Consider the following 21,974-nt stretch of genomic DNA (forward strand, 5'->3'; position numbering starts at 1 on the left):
AATATTTATCAAAAAAATATAGTTCTGCCATAAACAATGTTAAATTTTAACTGACTTAATTTTGCGAACGCATCTTTATTTATGTGGTTCTTAAGGTCAGTTTTTGCGCTAATGTTGCTAATGAACCATTTGAGCGAAAAAAATTGTTAAGGAAAAATTTTCTGTTAGCGAACCCTTTGTTAAATATTTCGAATATCACCACTGAGTACAGGGCTATATTTTTCTACCTTATAAATAAGATGGCATAGGCCTACAGGATAAATAAATAAAGTCTAGGGAATATGTAGTCATATTTATTCAAACAACGGAAGGTTGAATGATGCTTTGTGTTGCAACGCCTACCGCTCAACTTTTTGGCATATTTATCGGAACTTCAAATAAAGTTACTGTCTTTACTCTTCTCACTTGATAAACTCCAAAGCCACCTTAAATCCTATATTTTTTTTGTCGCTTTAAATCTATCCTATCTTAACACATGGTTTAACATTTCTATACATTTCCATAAATAAATGTATAATTCTCATCATTTCCTTTTCTCTTTGATTCAGAGAGTTCTCGGGAATCCCGAAGACATCCCATATTAATAATGTATATACAAGTTTAATTATGAATTTTTTGACTACGTTTTCTTGCCCTTAACGAAAACTCCCAAAAATATTCAAAAATGAACACAAATTGTAAGAAAAAACAAAACAAACCGTCTGATCAATTTAAAGTCTAAAATTGTGAAAGTGACAGTTAATAGAAATGTAAATATTAACGACATTTACGAAAAATTAATGTTCAAAACCGAATTAAAATAATATTTATAAGTAGTCCTTTAAAAAAAAAACAAAAGTAATATCTGAGTTAAAAACGAGAAAATTTCATATATTAAAAGAATTTCGAATGTTTACGGCTGACTCTCTCTATGCTTCATCCGAACTTACGACTATACGCGATCGAAGCGATCGAAGTGGCAGAAATATTTATTAAACTACAGTACTGTAGTATAGAGTTATTGGCAAGGACCAGTATATCTGTCGACTCTGGTATAACGTAAGCCACGCCGAAAGCTATTGATTGTGGTTTTTTGCCGACAGAGGGCGAAAAAGAAACGCGCCTTCTGTCGGAGAAATCATCGAATTCGAAGGGTGAAGTGGTTTACGACGGAAGGAGAGCGCCGGAAGCAAGCGTCGTCGATCGTAGGGATCCGCAGCAACAGCGACAACAGCAGCATCGGGCCGCGTCATGTCGCCCACCGTGGCCGACGGCGGCGCCAACCAAAGGCCCCCGCCTAAGGTGAGTGGCCCGCTTTCGGGCGACGAAAAAGAATGTGGGAATAGATTCGGTCCGGCCGAATGACCAAGGCGTTGGCTGGAAGAGTGTCCTCGCTCCAGTTCTCGCGATGCACGAGAGAAGAGATCCTTCCGGACAGAAAAAGTTTCTCGCGGGAAACTCGTGGATGGGCGTTGACGGAGACATCCTCCGATCGTCGGTGGGGGGCGTCGACCCCGATGGCGGAGGATGAAAGCGGGCGGCGGTCGGCCGACCGGGAGAGACGCCCGCGGCCGGGACCTTCGACCGTCCGCGACGGGCGGACGGACACTTTCGCCTCGGCGCTTCGGACGAATTTCTTTTTGTAACTCGACGGAACGTCCTAAAGCCGCTGGAAATATTCTTTCATCGTCATTCGAGACGCTCGGCCGTCGCAACATCGTTTGTTCCCTTTGCCGGACACGAAAGAATATTTCTGTCGCGCGGACATTCCGTCATCGATCGTGACGGATCGATTGTCGGACGCGTCGGCCCAGCGAGACAGACCGGCGCCTAAAGATCAGTGTGCGAGGACAAATCAGCCAAACGACCGAAGCTAAGACGACTCAGTCCACTGATTACGTAGGGACGATGACGTTTAGGTCTGGCTGCGTCGAGGACGGAACGTCATTTTCTTCAGAGTCGATTCGATCGACGAAATATTTTTCTGATTAATAATAATTATTAATTGCGATTAATGAAACGATGGTTCTTCGTAAAACTATATCGGCGTATGTAATTTATCGTTCTCGTGCAGAGGCGTTGTCGAGGGCGCATCCGAGCTTTCGGCGTAAATATTCGATCGTTAAAACGAAATCGCGATTCTGACTTTAACTAAAATTACTTCAGGAAATCAAAGTTCCGAACCGGACGGAAACTCTGGTTTTCCCGTCGGACGTTCTATTGGCGGATATTTCTCATCCTTCCGACACGAACGTATCTACTCGTCGGCGCCGTCAAGCTATTTAATGAAGTTTCTTTTTTTTTTTTTTTTTTTATTCTCGCGGGAAGTAATAGAAGAGCGATTCTAAACTTTGTTTCTCGTAACGTAATGAAATTGGCCGTCGTTTCGACAGAGAAAAAGACAATAAAATACTTGTAAAAAAATTCAGTAATAATTTAGTTAATACATGAAGTGTTTTTTTAAAGTGAGATAAGTTGATAGACATTTCCAAAACAATCTTTTGGGTGCAACTCAAAACTTGTGGCGGTTATCATTGTTTTTGTTCAACGGTCATTCACTTTGCCTTAGTTTATGATAAATTTCAACAGAAGATATTTTTCCAAAGAAGAGATTAGGAAATAACTTAGTCAATGCCATAATTGATATTAACTGATTTGTAAGTTGTAAAATATGATTCAAAGATGCCAATAAGTGAATTACATCTAATACAGTTAATATGAACCTAATATCAAACATGAGTAAAAGATGTTAAAATTAGTATGCTTTTAGTTTACATACTCCAGAGAACTTATTAAGGAGTTAATTAATTTAATTAATATTGTGTCAAAGTTAGATTTAATCAGCTTTTGGTTTCTTCGTGTGCCAGCCACAACAGTATTGGGCATTTTTCTAATTTGAAGTGTGATGACACAATGTAACTAGATTGAAAGTTGCTGATTAGACATTGATGAAAATTTTTCTGTGTATAAAAAATGAAAACTTGCACTACTCTATCTCTTTGGTTTCAGCAATAATTTCAAAAAATAGTTTTTGTTTTTGTTCAGAGTTGGCATTTTATGTATTTGTTCTTATTCTTGATTGGCATTCACAGTATAAAGAATTTCCAATGCTATTTCTCTTCTCAGAAGGATTTATCCAGAAGAATTAATTCTTATATTTTCTTTTGTTTTATTGGAAGGTTTGTAAAAAGACTTAAAATCTTTGTCTGAGACTTATCAGGAATTTTTACTTGAAAAATTTATTTTATTTTATTTTGTTTCTAATTTTCTATGAGCCAAAAATATTTGTATAGATTGAGACTTTTCCATATATAGATGAAACTTTTTCAATTTTTATTTCATGTATCAGAAGATTCTCTCATCTGTATTTTTTCTATTTATTTTCTCAAGACATTTGAAAAGAAGTTGCTCAAATTTTCCTGCTTTTAAATCCAGTTTACATTATATAATAAGAGGTACTTGGCTAATTGTTGATGTCAAATTGTTTAAAAATTGTTCAAATGATGTGATTTTTCTGGACAGTTAAGATAATTTTCAGGTTTAATATTTGCAGTTATTTTTTCTTGGGTATAAGTCAACTGTTATAAGGTTTTGTTGTTAAGAGAGATTACTGAAAAAAAGGTATTTGTGATGATGTCCCTTAGTCCTAATAAATACTCTTTTGTTTATTATTTATTTGTTTCACTTAAATCAGTTAAAATGTCAGTCAATATATAAAGAATAGAAGTAAGTTGTCACATAATTTAAGATTTTAAGGTTCATTAGATGAAGTGGTGAAAAATGATACTTTTATTCATGATTTATTACAATTTCTATGTGGTGTACATCAAATGATAAAAATTGCATAATGCCAACTGATTTTATTTTATCCATGTCTTCTATTTTGTTATATAATGACCATATCAAAAATTAATTTGCTGATTATCATCTAAATTAGCTTCTTTTTGAAATTTCTTATTTTGAGTTTATAGACAGAAGATCCTGTCTTTGCCTCTTAAAACTTAAGCCAGGTGGTCTCATATTTGTTTAATTTTGAAGCATTATTAATTTTTGAATATATTTTTAAGAAATGAAAATTAAGCAATTTTGATAAAATCTTAAGTTTTAAAAAAGTGATATACACAATGTCAAATAACTTTAAGTTAATCGACACTACACATATGCAATAATCCCCAAGAAGAAAGTACAAGAAAGCAAACATTTTCATTCATGTTTAGCAGGCATTGTCAGGACAACTTTAGGTTTAAAAATAATTGCTATTACAAGTTTCTAAATAAATGTTCTGCAATCTTGATTTAAGAAACTTAATAGTTATTATTATATTCATAATAATTAACCCAATATCAGAATTAAAATGTTTTTGAAAAAGAGGACATTTAGGAAAATAATCTGTTATCAGCTAAGATGCTGATTCCTTGAAGAACTTGAGAAATTGGATGTCCTTGATTTGATGTCACTAGCTGTTACAAAAGCACAAAAAAATTTTGTTTTATATTTATGATTTTAGTTTCTTGTCATAGAACAGCACTTTCCACTTGAAATTTATGCCTGAAATTTTCTTCTTTACTTCTACAGGATCAAAATAGCAATATTTAAAACACAGAATTTTTTTTTCTTAATGCAAAAGATGTATTGTCTTGGAATCCTTTTGGTTCATTTTAAATAGTTGCATTAACAGTTAAATTTGATCAGATTAATTTGACCTTTGTTTATAACTGAAGAGTTTAACTCTTCACATTCCATTGTTAAATACTTCTATTTTATTGACTTAAGTGTATAATCCTAGGCTATTTACAAAATATGATGAAGATCTCTGCATGTTATGAATGTTGTTTAATGTAGAATATATGATCTTTCATAGAAATTTGTTTAGTTATTATTCTGCTGAAATTTTATCATCATATCATCTTTCTGTATATAATATATAAACTGTGGATGTGTAAATCTGGTCTCTATAGAATCTGTAGCACCAAGCCCTAGACTCCTTGTTATAGAATTTTAGAATCTCCAACTTCTGCCTATAAATAATGATTTAAAATATACTTTGATTATACAATCCTTGAACAAAAGTATAGAATATTTTGTAATTGTTATGTGAAAATTATTCTGATCCTGATATAATCAAATTCACAAAAATATTATTACTATAAACTTTTAACAATTGGCAAATGTAACAGATATATTAAAGTATTTACACACCAAATGTCATAAAGATATTTGCATAAATTACAAACTTACAGCATTAGGAATTAAAGACATACTGAGTGCAGTGTTAACAGCTTTTTATTTTTATTAGTGCTTTCATGCTTTCAGCAAACTTATGTTCATTATTGTCAGGCAAATGAAAAATTAAAAATAGAATACACTGTTCTAATATAAGTGGAACATGTTTAAAAATTAAAATTAAAAAACTTGTGAGCTTGCTACAAAGTTTGATTACACTAGATGTTATGACATCATGCAGCATGTGTGTGGATAGACCCATGTTAAATGTGTGATAGCAGATGTATATTACTATTTAATTGTTTATATAGGGCAATCCACATGCTGGGCAGGTCAAGTGCAGGTCAAGTTAAGTAGGGCAATCCACAAGCTGGGCAGGTTAAGTTGCATGGCTCCAAGGTTGTAAGCAGAGATTCCCATATAAATACAAGTTTCTGGTCATCTGAGTAGTGTTATTTGAGCTCATAATGAGATTGTAGTTCTCTTTAAACACCTTTTTTCGCAAGCTCTGTGATATCCTTTCCTTTCACCACATCATCCTGGTGCTTGGCTAGGCTGCTACAAGCATTTGTGTTGTGGCCCCAACATACCTTGTTCATTGCCGTTATGAGATTCTCCAATGGTACAGCATAGATTCATGGTTTTTCAAAAGTGGAGAATTTATTTTTATCATTGCAGATGGGTATGTGAAAATTTGGTAGGGGAGATAGGGGCAAGAGAAAGTTATGTTGCCTGAATGTATGGAAAGGGTTTGAGGTACAGTGATGGAAGTTGAACTACTGACATCTCCTCCTTATTGCATAATGTTGTGTTTGGAAATAGAGATTCCTTAATCATGTTATGCACATGCATGAACTTACCACATGAAAAATCAGCTGTGTGCACCAAATTGAAGGTGTTTAACTCAATATTAACAAGCACTTGCATTGATGGTAATAAGAACATTCTTCTAATAAGGGCAGCAATAGCAGCATCAACATATCGTGAAGGTTGGAAAGAGTATGCCAGGATGATATGACAACATCTACATGTTAGTATATTCATGGCAAAACTTTTATGAATTATAAGAAAAATAGTGTATTTGCTTACAGTTTGCCACAGATAGTGCAAAACCTCTGTTATGGCTTAAAGGTTCTACTGTAAGCATATTCTAATGAAAATGAGTGAGATACCCTAACAAATTTAAATAATTGTTACTTACTCTGTTTTTTTATTTTTTAATTTGATTTCTTTATTTTATTTCTTTTTGTCACATTTTATTTTTTTGTATCTGAACAGCACTGTGTTCCTGATTCAGCCGTCACTGAAAAATGTTCCTATTCCCAGGTACGATATATTCTGTATATACTGTGTTTTTTTTATAACAAATCATTTTAATTTGTGTTTGTCTAAGTTTATATTTGTTTAACTAGAGCATTTAATTTGTTGTTTTTATTTAAAACCTGTTTGTCACTATATTTATTATTGGGAATTTAATTTTTTGAATTAAGAGCTGCATGCAAAAACATAACAAAACTACACTGTTACCATACTTCTCTGATGTCACAATTTGCAGTGTCCACAACAAATTAGTTACTTTAAAGTCTATCCAATTGAAATATCACATTGAGGTTTTTGCAGTTATTTCGTTAACAGTTAATCTAATCATGACCAAAATTGGTATGCAAAGTAACAAGAAGGATCTGACAGATGTTGAGAAAGAAATTGAAACTTAATCTCCAGATGAAAAAGACACCAACATAAATTGCTGCTTTGATAAGTTCAACAAATGCAAGAGCAAAGTAACCAATAATCAGAAGTATGCCATTTTGTGACTTGCCATCAAAGGGAACAAGTCAGTTGAAAAATCAAGGAAGAACTTTCATTGTCTGTTTGTCAATCTACCATCCACAGTGTGTGCTAACTGCTGTAAAAATATACATTTGGTCAAAATTAGATCTGTTCCCCTGCTGAATTCAAAACTCATATGGAATTCCTTGATCATTTCTTTAATACTAATTATTGGCATAAAGTTAGCTTTTCCAATAAGAAATTCAATCTTGATGGTCCCTACTGCTACAAATACTGATGGGCTACTCAAAATAGGTTTTAATTAGCAAATCAATGATAGTTTGGAAGGCATTTAGCTACAGTGGGCTCATAAATCTAGTAGTCATTAAAGGTAAAAAAAACTCCAAATAGAACCTCAACTTTACTTGGAAAACTGATTGCAGGATCAAACTTTGTCTTTGACAAGACAATGTAACATTTTAAAGTCCACCAGAAACTTCTTTATGTACAAGAATATTCTTTGAGAATTGGCCATTTTGTTTGCCTGACTTGAACCCAGTTGAGGATCTAGGTGGTGATTTATGCCATAAACTTTATAGGTAAGCAATACACCACTGTTGCAGATTTGACAACTGCAATCCTTGATGGATGGGAGGAATTGAACATTACATGGTTACAAACCCCTCATGAATTCAGTGTCCAGTTGGTATTTGAAGTTGTAGCCAAAAAAATGGAGGTAAAACTAGCTTTCGAACTAGTTTAGTAACAAAAAAAGATAAATGGACAATTCCAATGCAGCCCATTTGTTACCTTTCTAATCTTCCATGAATTGATTTTGATCCCTTTTGTACTAAAACTCAGATACACTTCACATAAATTTAAACTAGGATAGGGACATTGCCAACTTTATCATATTATGATAGAATTGAGGCAGAGCCAGAAAGAAAGCTGTGATCCTTACACCTGCTGTAGACAGAAGAGGTGATCTTTATGCTTGCCACCACAGAGAGGTGATTTAATAGTCTATGCCAGGGGTTGGAATTAGCGGCTCGCGAGCCGCATGTGGCTCTTTGCATAGACGTTTGCAGCTCTTCGGAAATAAACTCCAATTTCATCTCACCTCATTTCACCGCAGCTTTATAACTTATGAGTTTATGAGATAGAGCCGCCGAACAAACTTCGACTTGTTCTCCGTCCGCACATGACCACACTCGCGTTGATCAATATGATTTGCATAAGAGTGGTAGCATTTGAAGCATATCTATATATATAACCTATTGAACGCGTGTCCATCCATCCGTGTAACATTATGCCGAAAACGGCCACTAGAGGCGCCTCTGTCGTGAGTCATATTTCGCACATTTAAATTAATATGCGGCTCTCTGGTACTTTTGTTATCCTGTTTTCATGACAATTTGGCTCTTCTCACTTGACAAACTGCCGACCCCTGGTCTATGCCAATTGCTTTGTCCTGTTTTGTTCATTTTTTGCACAAATTTTCCATTAGGTGTGCACAATGCTTCTTTTTATTTTTGCCCCCTAAATTTGGTTAAGTGTACTCAGTTGCATCATAGAGCATGGACATTGTCACTTTGACCCTACCATATCTGAAACAAAATCACGGACCACCAATTTTTATTACATTTTTGGATTCCTCATTGCAATTAATGGAAAATAGCAAAGCATCAAACTCGGCCCAACAAATTTTGAGAACAAACTTAAGCCACACAGATGTGCTAGCAACTTTGGGATAATGCATGATATTGCTTTGTCATTCAATTTCTGCAATGTCACTTTGTCACATGTACTCATGCTAGCAACATTATATTTCTATAAACAAAGTTATGGACACCCGTTTTTTATTATATCAGTTAACCAAAAAAATTTCTGGTTATATAAAGTTACTACTATGATCATTAATTACATACAGTCGACCCCCCCTATAAGATAGAGATACGTTCCATTCTCTAGGAATCCGCTTTCTTACGAATCCTTCCAATCACAACCCGACACGTATCAAGTTTACGGACTACGGCTGTTTGAAAGATTTTCTTCCATAAAATTAATCGATTCTAGACTAATCCGACTCAACATTTCCAAAATACGTATATATTTTTTGGGAATAATCCGTATAAACTACGCTATAAACAAAAAATTGTAGGATTACTTACCGAGTGTCACCATTCGACATNATTTAGTAATGTTTGTTGTTGTTATAAGGACATTAGCTGTAAAAATTAGTAAGTGTATTAGAACAAATGCATTTGACAGTGTGAACATCTGTGGACATTTTCAAATTTTAAAATTACAAGGAAAGTTATAATTATACAAATATTAATAAAGTAAAATTCAAGTGAATATACAGGAAATTATAAACCAAACAAAAACATCTGAGTTGTAAAGAACTTGGACCAAGTAAAATTATGACAATTTTGTTAATAGTCAAGTTTTTTTTTATGGTGAAGATACATTTTGCTTTGCTTTGAAGTGACAAGCTTAAGAAAACAGTATAGCTAAAACTCTTGTACCACTTCAAAAAGCCAAGCTTATTTTTACAAAAGAGTCAAATTTTTTTTCTTAGGAGCTTGTCTTCCAAGCTGTCATTTCTTACTCAGTGATTATTTTTTTTAAATATTTCAAATGTCTTTATTTGGATATCAAGTATTTTTTTTGGTTAATGATTGTTACTGCACCAAAACCTAAGATAATGTCTGTACGTTTCTGTTGGCATTTGACAACACTATAGCTGCCAACAAACACTTTTCAACAAAACAAAGAACTAGTACAAAAGGGGAGGTTAGGTTCCAAAAATTAAAAAACATGCTATTATATTTTCATAATTAAGATAAATATCTTTATTAAAATTTTCTTAAGAAGTGATACATATTAATATAAATTAAACAATGTTTTCTTCGTCATCACTAAGCACTATTAACCAAAGGCGTTTTCTTTTTGGCAAGATATCCTTATCCTCTGCGCATTTTTCTGCATTATCTTCAGATCCATGCTTTACCTTTTGCAAAAAATGTGTTATTTTAGATTTCTTGCTTTTAGTTAAAAGATCTTTATAAATTTCCTTTTATGGTGCTAAGCACTTATGAAGAACTAGCAGACCCCGCCATGCGTTGTTGTGGCTCAAAATGTATCTAGTATAACACTTTCCCCATGGGGGAAATATTGAAAAATCCCTTTTTAGTGTATATTCTGTTGACATACCCTATTAAAACACAATCAAAAACGCAAAAAACCACATCTAAAATAGTATAATAGAAGCAGAGTTCTTTACGGTAAGTCTTAATCCTAACCATCTCCCCCCAGTGGGAGGAATTTCGACATGTATATTATATAAAAACATGTGCATATTCGAATACAACGTAGTGTCAGAATTTCAAAGGAATCGATAGGAACAAACAAACATTACATTTTTATTTATATAGATAGATAGAAGAAGATCTGCTTTAGTTCATCCTCACAGAAAAGCATAATGCCTCACAGAAAAGCAAACTTAGGTCGTCGTACTCGTAGCGCCATCTTTGGACATAAAAGCCTTAACCTAGATGATATCTTATATGAATATTTACTGGAATAATATACAGACTATGTCCACCCTGAAGTTCCATTCTAAGTATTGGTGAAAGACTTTTTGAAATCTGATGAGTAGTTTCAGAGATTACCCCCTGCATCCAAACTTACAAACATTACCTCTTTATAATATTAGTATAGATAAATTTATAAACTTGTTTCTCATTGGGGAAAAGTTATTAATTGTGGTGATGTTTATTTTTCAGAATAAAATATCTATTTTATTTTTATGATGATTTAATTTTGTCTTAGAAAAATCACATGATCTTTCTTGGTTATATGATATTTTGGATTCCTCATTGCAATTAAAGTCATAATTGATTAATCAGATTTTGAGGAGGGAAACAATTTTGTAATCTACATAGAAGAGGCTCTGCTAACACTGCCTCAAATATAAATTTGTTTTGGTATTGTTAAAGTTTTTTACAAAGACATTAGTGTGATATTTTCAATTGGACAGTCTTTATATGCATAAAAATACAAAGTTAAACTGGTACTAGTAAATTTTGATGTCATTATCAAGTACTGTTCTGTTAAATTAATATTCCTCCCAGTATTCAGATATTTAAACTTTTGAGAAACATTTTCCAAGTAGAAAAAGGATTTCCAAGTTCAGTATACAGTAAATTCAATTTGCAAGAAAAGAAAGTTGCATACTCAAATTTTAATAATTTTATTTCCTCATTCATAATGAATTAGAAAGAAGAGCTGCATTGAAATATAAGAATTGGGAATAAATATCCTAACTCAAAAGAATTTCAATGTACTTTTAACAATAAAATTATTGCTTTTTACAATTTTTACTANCACATCAATAGCGGACATTTGAAATTTGCCGACTAGGACAGTCGGTTAACCGAGGGGTCGGTTGATAGGGGGTCGGATAATCGAGGCTCTACTGTATGTCATTGTTTCTACAATGATTTATTGAACTATTTAAGATCAGAGTAAAGTGTAATATTGTGTTAACTACAATATAAACTACATATAATTTTTATTGAGTGTAAATACACAGTTGCAAAATAAATGACTGTTTTCACATCTTTAGTTTTACAAACATTCTATGCATTTTAATGTCTTACAAGAAATTCTCATGTGAGTATGAAAAAATTAAGTTTTTTTAGTATTTAGTTCACATAAGATACAGTAATACCCCAAACTTATGCGATAGGTGGGACCGAGAGATAACCGCATTAGTCGAATTCGCGTAAGTCGGGGTATAATTTCGCAATTTGTGTAAAATCCAAGTCGGACGTATGTAAGCTAATAAATGTTCTCGTTAATCTTATCTTGTCTTTTGATTCATTCACTGTTACAAGAAATCACCACATAGAGTCTCTCGAGTCTCCGTAGATATAACAAACACAGAAATAAATAACACAAAATAAATTGTAGCTATGCGTTGATTCCGCGCTACACGTCCAAACATGTAAGCCGGACAATAGTGTGGGGGGGAGTGAGTAATCAAAAGTTGCGTGGCGCTCAAACAAAAGACGAATCGACGAGATTTGAAAATCGCGTAACTCCAAGTTTGCGTAAGTCGAGGTATTACTGTATATAAACTCGTTTGGTTTGGTGCCTGCATAAAATTTAAATTTGCATGCTAGCATTATCAGTACAGTCAAATCTTGTAAGAAGCCACTGTTTGTTCGATCATGAATTTGAAGGTTTAGTGAGATTGGTGGTCTATCAGAAAAAGTTTATAACATTGCATGGAGAAAAAATAAGTTTATTTCATGTATTACACAGTATACTGCAATAAATTAAGCATGTTATACTGAGAATATACATAAGGTATACTGAGAAAATGAAAAATGATTTAAAATTAAAATGTTGTCATACTTTTGCCATGTCTAATCACAAGGAACAGTTCCCTGCACAGATGACCTTTTATTACAGACTACAAAATTATGTGAAAACAGTTTAAAACGTCCTCTGGTGACAACCTGAAAAGTGAGTAATTAAATAAAAAAAATTACATGGTTCAATTAAAGTGGCTAACAGTATTTTACATATTTAAAACTCATGATTGAACATGGCAGAAGTATGAAGACATTTGTTTCTTCCGTGAGTTTTAAATATGTAAAATAGTTGTTTTAATTAAACAATGAAAAATTACTTTTTTTTTTTTTTTGGGGGTAATGTTATCATTTTCACTCAAATTATATAGCCTATGTGCATCGTATAACAGAGGGGGAAAAATGCATTGATTATATACTTTCCTTATGCTCAGATTGAATTGTCTACTGCATTACCATAAATATGTCATAAAAAGATACCTTGTGTGTAATGTCTTATCTTTAATTACTGGGGTTGAAGAAGTGGTCAATTAACATTTGTTGCTTCTTCAGAGCATGTTGTCCAGTGCAATGATATGGTACATTACACCACTGTTATTGGAATTTTTTCCAAAAACTTTGCATTTTCAACAACCCTTCTTTGGCTTCTTTTTTAGTGTGGGTTGTCTCATCTTTCCTGACATCATTTTATTCACAGTAAACCACCTTTGCAACCAAAAACCAGAAACAGACTGAGGTGACAAAATTATTGTGGGACTGATTGACAAATTTGTGAAAGGATTTGCAGAGTGCCATAAAAGTTTTTTAACATTTCAACATCAGATAGTGCCCTTAACTATCTCTTTCCAAATGTGTGACAATAAGACTTTTAATGAATGTTTCTCAATGGCTTTATAGATTCTCAGACATTATTGGATTAAAAGTAATTGATAAGAACCATCAGGGAAATTTAACAAGTTGTTATCAGACTGAAGTGATTTACATGTAGGTCAAACTTCATTTCCTGCACCTGTTGTGAATTATTGAAAACAAAAACAAAAGCAATATTAAAATGCATGTTTGTGCAGGCTTTGGCAGATTATGGAGGATTGATAGATGGCAAAGTGGTTTATCAGGAATTTCCTATTGCAAAAACACAGATCTGTTTGCCTAATTTTTTATGGTTGGTGAGGGTATCAGCTAAATTAGGTTTGACTAATTTATATCATTCATCAGCACTCCAACTTTTCTGATTTGGTAAAGGTTTGTATATTAGTAAAAAATAAAGCCTGAAGTATAGTCTACTTTTACTTGAAATTACTCTGAAATTTCTGCACAACATGCTCTTATGGATTGAGATTTTTTTAAGTTAATAGTTCAATATGAAATTTAAAAGAAAGTCTTGAATCAAAGACAACAAGATCCTGAACAGTATCAACTACATCTAAAATGTGGTTATTAATATAAAAAGTTCTGTAAAAATGAACTTTAACAAGGCTGTAAATCATAATTTACAAATTAATACTAGTAAAACTAAAATTAAGTTTCTTAAATGAAGCATTCAGTTTGTTAATATCACTTTGCAATAAGTTGTGACAAGTGCTAACAAGTATTGTGTTGTCAGCATAGATGTTTACAAAGGAAGAGGAAATTTGAGAAAAGGACTTAATAATGTAGGCTACAAACAAACAAGTTATTAAGTATAGATCCTTGTGGTATAGTTAGTTGATAGATCCTGGCCGCACCGAAAGGCATAGCCAGCAAAGGAGAGGAAGGAAGGAGTTAAGGGGGGTTGAAGAAAGGGGGAGATGATGGGGAAGAGAAAGAGGAAGGATGTAGATTACATGTGTGCCATTGGTATACTTATCAGTGAGGTAAAATGTGTAAATTCAAATTTTTATTTGGCATGGGTTTTTAATGTGTTATTAATTACAATGATTACTTATGTGATTATTCACATTTTCTTATGGAAATATGAGCAAATAGGAAGTGTACCCTTTTTAGTAGTAATAGCAGGGTGAGAATAATTAATATCTCATTAACACTTTTGGCCCTGGTGTCAGATACAAGACTGACTTTTGTCCACAACTGCATTATACTAATAGGTTTCTCATAACCTTGCTATTGTCCTTTACCTAGCATACTCCTTGCTCCATCTATTGGCAAAATTTTAAGATAAAAATTCAAGATAAAAATTTACATTTTTCAAATTTTATAAAATTTTTTTGCAACAAAAGATTTTCCTACCATTCTTTTCATCAGAATTATTACAAGTATTATTAATTATATTAATGTGTAGTTTTTTTTAAATATAAATGCAAATAAGGAAATAAGCAAAAACATTGATTATTCAGTTTAATGCAATTTTTATGGAGTGTCAATGTGCATATTTACCACAATGGCATATAAACAAACCAAAAACTAAAATTTTCTTTTATACATCGCCACAAGTCTTTGTCAGATGATAGAAAACGGTAAATGCAATGAAAATAAACAATTCCCCAATCAGAATTGAGAGATTTTTCAAATAATACAATTACAAAATACTAAAATTTATTTTTGCATTTCTTTGTTTGCAATTTGAATTTTAAATAATCAAATCTATATCAACAAACACTTATTTTATATCAAATTAAACAGGACAAATAACTGTGATTTTTGTTGTTAGATTATTTTAAAGTTTTGTTTTTAAATGCATATAATCAGTGGCGGCCTTAGGGGGTGGCGAGCAGGGCAATCGCCCGGGGCCTCGCTCTTGGAGGGGCCTCGCGCAACAACCAAGTAGAAAAAAGTTGATATTTAAAACTTTTTATTTTATCCTTGGCTATTAGTTATAACAATAAAATAAATTAAATTTATAGTACAGTATATATTAATAAGTGCCTACTATTTCAATTCACATACTTTGCACAAAGGACAAGGGCCTCGCAAAGATCTGCCGCCCAGGGCCTCGCAAAGATCTGCCGCCCAGGGCCTCGCAAAGATCTGCCGCCCAGAGCCTCGCAATGGATAAGGCCGCCGCTGCATATAATTTTAAAAAAGTCAACAAAGTTCAGTCAACAGAAACATGATACCTAAAAAATATCAGTTTTAAAAATGTCAGTCTTCTACAAATTTTCAGTTTGATATACAATTTATAAAATAGTACTGACTAATTCTATCCATCTTTAAATATTTTGTAACTTGTTTGATGTACAAATATGGCTATTTTGTCAGATGAAGTCCCTTTAAAGTAGCTGAAAACATTTTTGTGTTTATTAAATTTTGTGTGCTGGAGTAAGCATAAGAGGTGTGAAGTGTTGTTAATCAATAGTTTCTGCTGTTGAGTGTGTTTAGATTGTATTTAACTTTCCTTTGTAGTGTATATAGCATAATAATTATCCATTATTTAACTTGAATCAAATCAGTAATTGTGATGTTCATTGTACATTGATTTTATTTTTAATTTTCAGATTTCTTTCCGTGGTGTTCGTACAAGTAAATTTCGTCACATATACGGTAGTCCAGCTCGTAAAGATAACTGTTATGAATGCATAAAAATTACAAAAAATGCACATGATAGTTATTTTTGTGCTGCTAATCCAAAATTTGTTGCTGTTGTAACTGAAACTGCTGGTGGTGGTGCATTTTTAGTAATACCAATTGAAAAGGTAAGTTGAAAATTATTTTAAAATAAGACAAAATCTGAATAGTCTTATCTGTTATAGTGCTTTATAATTTTTTAGGAGAAATTAAAAAATATAAAGCAGCAATAAAAATAGAAAATACTACAAAAAATGCCATTTAAAATGTTTTAGTAGAAGATTTAATCAAAAAGAAAATAAAGTCAGTATATAAAGTTTAAATTTTATTTAGATTAAGTAAGAACATCTAAATATAATGAAGTTTGAGAAATAAAAGCTAAATATTAGCAATATATAAAGTATAAACACTAAATTTTGTACTTATGATTACAATGTATATAATAATTATAAGACCAGTAAGAAATCAATGACAGAAGAATAATAAGCTTTAACTTTTGTTTTTTATTTTTTGTAAATAATTTATACAGTGTATATGTAAAAGTGATTAATCCAGTGATTATGCATAATCATCAATGTGTGAGAAACCTTTTCTATAATTATTGTGCATTTTTCAATACAAAAGTGGCACCATATGTGGGACAGAGGAGGGAAATAAGAGAGACAGGAAATCCCGGAAGTAATACACACAACTTGGAGAGTAACTATAAAAATAACAATTTATTTAATAGCATTAAATGCATTTCCAATTACATAATAACTCATAATAGGATAATCAAAAATACAAATATAAATGACCTTTTAAAACTGTTACTATATTATTAACTAATTCTGTCTAATTGAGAAAGATAGTGTTCATATTTGGTCTAGGTAGATAAACACCTTGTTGATGCTATGACTGATGTCTTCAGAAGGTGATCATTCTGATGTGGATCTGTCCTTATTGGCAATAACTATCTATTTCTATTCCTTTGTGTCTGTTATCTGCTGGCAGTTGGATTGGTTGGGGATGACTGAACTGGCTAATCAAATGGACTTGCAACCACCAATGGGAATGGGCCTGGGTGGCTGAACTGGATGATCTTTTTGATCTTTTCTTCCATTTTTATAAAGCTCAAGTCATCATTTTGGATTGGAATGTTTTCAAAAATGGTAATATTAGATGGAAACTATTGTTGTCTAATCCCATATTTTCTCTCTACTTCCCTCAGTGAATTGTCTCTCCAGGAAGAGGAGTTGTTTAGAAAAAGTATTATCACAGAGAGAATCTTGTGATAATACTTATTGATTTTTCCAACAATTTCATTTTTGTTAACTTTTATTTAAAGAATTATTTTTCTTAAAATAATAAAACAATGATTTTTACAAAATTGTAGCTTGGAATCTCACATAATTTTAGTAAATGCAATAAATTTCTTTCATATCTTGCACATTAATTACATTTACTGGTGATTATGCATACTCACCACTTCATAATGGTAATTATAAATCGTACTTAATCAAATTTACCAGACATTATGACATTATGCGTAATTGCCAGTCTAGGATGGTAAATTTGATAAATAATGCATTCTTGTCAAGAAACTCTTGGTTAGAAAGTAACCAAACCCAACACTGGACGAAGGGATTACAGTTTATGCATCTCATGAAGAATATATCATATCATTAAAGCATTAAATGTAGTTCTTATGAAACCATGTTCGGTTTACTCTTAAAGGTTGGGCTGAAGACATCAACTTTCTTTATGATGCTGTAGTAATCTTTCCACCGAAAAGAAGCTATAAGAAATAATTGAATCACTACATCAAAATCAATGTCAACTACAAGGACCCAATGAATATATTCCAGAAAAAGTATTGAAAATGAACAGCCACCAATCAGTCAGTCAACCTGATGTGACATCAGGTTGACTGACTGATCTATAGATTATCCCTGATTCGTCAAACAAAGTAGTCTAGTATAGAAGTGATCAGTCTTTCCACAACGAAGAACAGAAAGGAAGAAGTTGAGTAGAAGCAAGTGAACACAAAGACAGGTTTAGAAGCTGAAATGAATAAAATATCAGAGTTGAAGTTTACTGTAGCCAAAGTAGGAAATATAATGAAGCTAAGAATACCAGATGTGGACAGGGAAAGAGGCAATCTGCAGAATATATTGGCAGTAATACTAGCTACTAAAAATGATAACTTGGAAACAAAGGAGGATGTCTTTCACACTTGTATACCAGAAACTAGTTTGTGCTATGTGACAAACAATTTCTTACAATAGTGTGTATCAAGTATTACTCTTTCTCAAAGGGAATGCACAAAAAAAACATCAATTTCAGAAGGTGATGGGTACCAAAGGTACTCATGTAAAGAAGAGTGTAATTCAACAAAATGCAGATTCAAGGAAGATGAAAAATTACATAACTCAAAATGTCATGATAGTTTGCCATGTTTGAATAAGCAGTAGCATATTTTCTCCCAACAAATTTTTTGATATTTTTGTACACACAATTCTAATATTAAGCTGAAATGGATTTTTCTTAGTTTCTTTATATTGATTAAATCATTCTAATAATAATAATAATACAAAAAATGTGTTTTTGATTCATTTTATTAAAATTTGTTAAAATTCATGTTACAGTAGACCCCCCCTGTAACTTGGGTTCATATAATACGGATTTGTATAAAACAGCAAAAAAAATTGCGATTGTATTCGTATAAACACTAAAAAAGACTCGTATAATACAGTAAAACATCATCGCCGACTCATGTCGCGACTTGGATTGGTCGAATCTAGACTAATAGCAGATATTGCACAAACCGTTGAGTTTAAACAAGCAGTAAACCTACTAAAAACCATTTATTATTTAACGGCCATAAAAATTATATTTATATTAATGATATCTCCAAAGTTCAGTGAATTTTTCGCAGAAAAATAACTTATCAGGAAACACGTGCCCGCCGTTCGATGTGCTGCTCCACGACGAAAATAAGCTTAAGTAATGGCATCATCGAACGGTGCACACTCGGTAAGTAATCCTACAATTTTTTGTTTATAGCATAGTTTATATGGATTATTCCCAAAAAATTATACATGTTTTGGAAATGTTGAGTGAAATTAGTCTAGAATCGATTAATTTTATGGAAGAAAACCGTTCAAACAGCCATAGTCCCTAAACTGCATATGTGCTGGGCTGTGATTGGCTCATGTATTTAAGTGATTCGTACAACATGGAATTCATAAAACACGGAATGTATCTACCATGTTATAGGGGGAATCTACTGTACTTTATTAAAAGAACAAAAGGTAAGAAATTTCATGTACTTTATAAATTTGATAAACATCATTTCGGGAATTACGTAAAATTGCTGGTAAAAGTTTGAAATTTAGTGAAATTTATCAGTCAGTAAGATGATTGATAATTATGCATAATAACACGGGTCTACAAATAAAAACTTTGTTTTCTTTGGAAACAAAGTTTTCAAAATCATTAAGAAACAATGTTTCTTAATGATTTTGACTTGATGAATTCAAAAATGGCTATAAAAAAACCAGAATTGGCTCAAGTTTACAGGGTACATCAATGTTTAATAAATTGCATAATATACATCTGAATACATACACATAATGTAATTTTCATTAGAGTTGGAACACAGAAACCATCAGAACACTTTTTGATATATAAAAACTATCAATAAATAAATAGTGGAAGCATAAAATACCCAGAATATCACTTGCATGTATGACACTTATTTACAGACTTGTATAAATCTGCAAGCATTTCACATGTAATGTTCCAGCAGTAGTCTGCTAACATTGCCGGGCTCTATTTCCCTTGGTATCACTTTTCCATACAAGCAACATCTTGGTGAAAATGCTTCCCATGTTTGTCACTGACAGACCTGCAGTTTTCAGGGAAAAAGTCAATGTGAGGATGCAAAAAGTCATTTGTGCATTTTCAATGACATGTTGCATACCATCTTTTCATAACACGACAGCATGTTGTTTGTAATTTGTAATTTCTTAGAAAGTACTAGTATACAAAATAAATTATAAATAGTTAAAAAGGACAAAAAGGCATAATAATTAAAAAATGTAATTTCTTGTTTGTAATTAGAAACTTTATGATTTCCAAGAAAATTGTTTACCACCATCCTGAAAGCATTCCAAGCTTATTTTCCAGCACCTACTAGTACGCTATCAAAGTGTGTATTTTTGAGAAGCTTGGAAATCTATGGACCTACAAATATCCCCTCTAACTTTTACCTCACTAATGTTTGGAAATGTCTCTCTAAAAATTAAATTCTGGGCCATTTCGATCTATGGTTTTGACAAATTTTTTCCATAAGTCCTAATTTTATATGCAATGATGGTAGTGTGATTGAGCTGCATTTTACTAACAGTTCAGAAATAACATTTTTTGATACAGGTTCAAGGAATTTCCTGTATGGTCAGTCTCTCCTTTTGAAATGTGCTGCTCTATCTCTGCTATCCTTCTCACAGAGAAAACAACAATACTTTGTATACCCCAGCAGAGCAGGATCATCGCATAGACAAATGTCTAGGGCTCAGTTTTTAGCAGGGCCCGGTTAAACTGTCTGTTTTGAAAGATATTGATGAAATTTTTAAAATTCGTCATACAAACATATCTGACGGCAACAACAAGGACAAAAAAAATTGAAATTTATTTTATTAAATGTCTAACAAAAGTTGTTACACAATAACAATATTACATTAAAATATTAATTGTTTAATTTAACCTTTTTGGTTAATATTTAAATAATATAATATTTTACCCATGGAAAGCAAATTGAATAATGAAAAAGATAATTTAAATAAAAGCCAAGATAGTTTTAAAAAAGTAAGTATATCAATATGAATAAACTTTATTTAAAAATTCTGTTTTTTAGTCTTTAATTCAGCAAAATTATCAATTATTTCATCATAATTAATATTATCCAAAGCATTTTGTTTGATGTATAAAAAGCTAAAGAGTTTAATTTTGATTCACTCAGTGAGTTTCGTATATAATTTTTTACACGTTTTAATTAATACTGAGAATGACCTTTCACCAGATGCATTTGATATAGGCAAAGTTAAATATATCCACAATAATATTTCTATATTTGGAAATGTTGATACTAGTTTTGTGCTCTTTATGAATCAATGTGATGTATTACAGTAAAAGTGAGAACAATTACACATAATAGCTGATTACACTGGTCAACAGCCAAAAAGCTTCCAAAAGCGAAATAACTAAATATTACTAATTCAAGAGTGCTGAATATGAATATGACAATAAAAACGTTAACTTGGCTCTAATTTTTAAGATTTTGAACCAAATATGTCAAATTTCTGGAAAAATTGCCATTTTTCTATAGTTCTTGAAATGTATTCCTATACAGCTTAAAGTACATTTTCTTGAATGTCTATGGAAAGAAAAGAAAACAATCATTCTTACGACAGCTCTCAATATATGCTGCAAACAATGAGAATGGAGACTCTTCATTGACTCCTCCAACGTGAGCCTTAAAGATATTTTGTTTTTGTTGTGTAACAAAAGCTTTCTATTCATATCAGCCATGAAAAGTACATGAAAGAATCATACAAAAGTATGAAGCAACTTCTTGCAAAAGTAAATTATCAAGAACATAAATGGAAGGTGTGTTGTAATTTCAAAGTTATAGCATTATTACTTGGACTTCAGCTGGGGTACAGGACTGGATTAACCCACTTTAGGCCCTAGACATTTTCCTCTTACTGGGCCCCCTCCCTCTCCTATAAGAAATAGTGCACACAAAATATAAAACAATAAATAAAACAAAACTAAATACAGGGCAAAAGGTACAGTTATGATACCTTCAGTTATGATAAATAGTTTTGTACAGTCGACCCCCCCTATAACGTGTGTTCCTATAACAGAAATTCCTATAATGTAGCGAAAAAATTGTAGCAGTATTCGTATAAAGTGACTCGTAAAACGTCGTCGCCGACTCCTGTAGCGACAAGATTGGTCGAATCTGGACCAATAGTCCAGATTCGACCAATAATTTGCAAAAGGTAAAGCAAAATTTAACCATTAAATGGATTATTTGTTGAAAGAGCATCCAAAGGGATGCTCTTTCAACAAATT

General features: G+C 32.2%; 1 protein-coding gene across 4 annotated transcripts; it reads left to right on the top strand.

The window, feature by feature from the left end:
• The first annotated feature begins 1,018 nt into the window (after window positions 1–1,018).
• LOC111627114 (coronin-2B-like) lies at window positions 1,019–20,523 on the top strand. Of its 4 annotated transcripts, none has more exons than XM_023370671.1 (4): window positions 1,032–1,281; window positions 6,481–6,528; window positions 15,785–15,982; window positions 20,271–20,519. In XM_023370671.1, the coding sequence occupies exons 1-4, from the start codon at window positions 1,231–1,233 to the stop codon at window positions 20,307–20,309; spliced, it is 336 nt and encodes a 111-aa protein (XP_023226439.1). In that variant the 5' UTR covers window positions 1,032–1,230; the 3' UTR covers window positions 20,310–20,519. The 4 variants fall into 4 exon arrangements, with proteins under 4 accessions (XP_023226442.1, XP_023226439.1, XP_023226440.1 ...); XM_023370672.1 differs by lacking the exon at window positions 20,271–20,519 and adding an exon at window positions 17,571–18,483; XM_023370673.1 differs by lacking the exon at window positions 20,271–20,519 and adding an exon at window positions 16,058–16,118 and having other exon boundaries at window positions 1,033–1,281.
• Window positions 20,524–21,974: the final 1,451 nt, after the last annotated feature.

The sequence above is a fragment of the Centruroides sculpturatus genome, unplaced genomic scaffold (assembly GCF_000671375.1).
Source record: "Centruroides sculpturatus isolate CEXI.00-Female unplaced genomic scaffold, Cexi_2.0 scaffold334, whole genome shotgun sequence".
Classification (NCBI taxonomy): Eukaryota; Metazoa; Arthropoda; class Arachnida; order Scorpiones; family Buthidae; genus Centruroides; species Centruroides sculpturatus.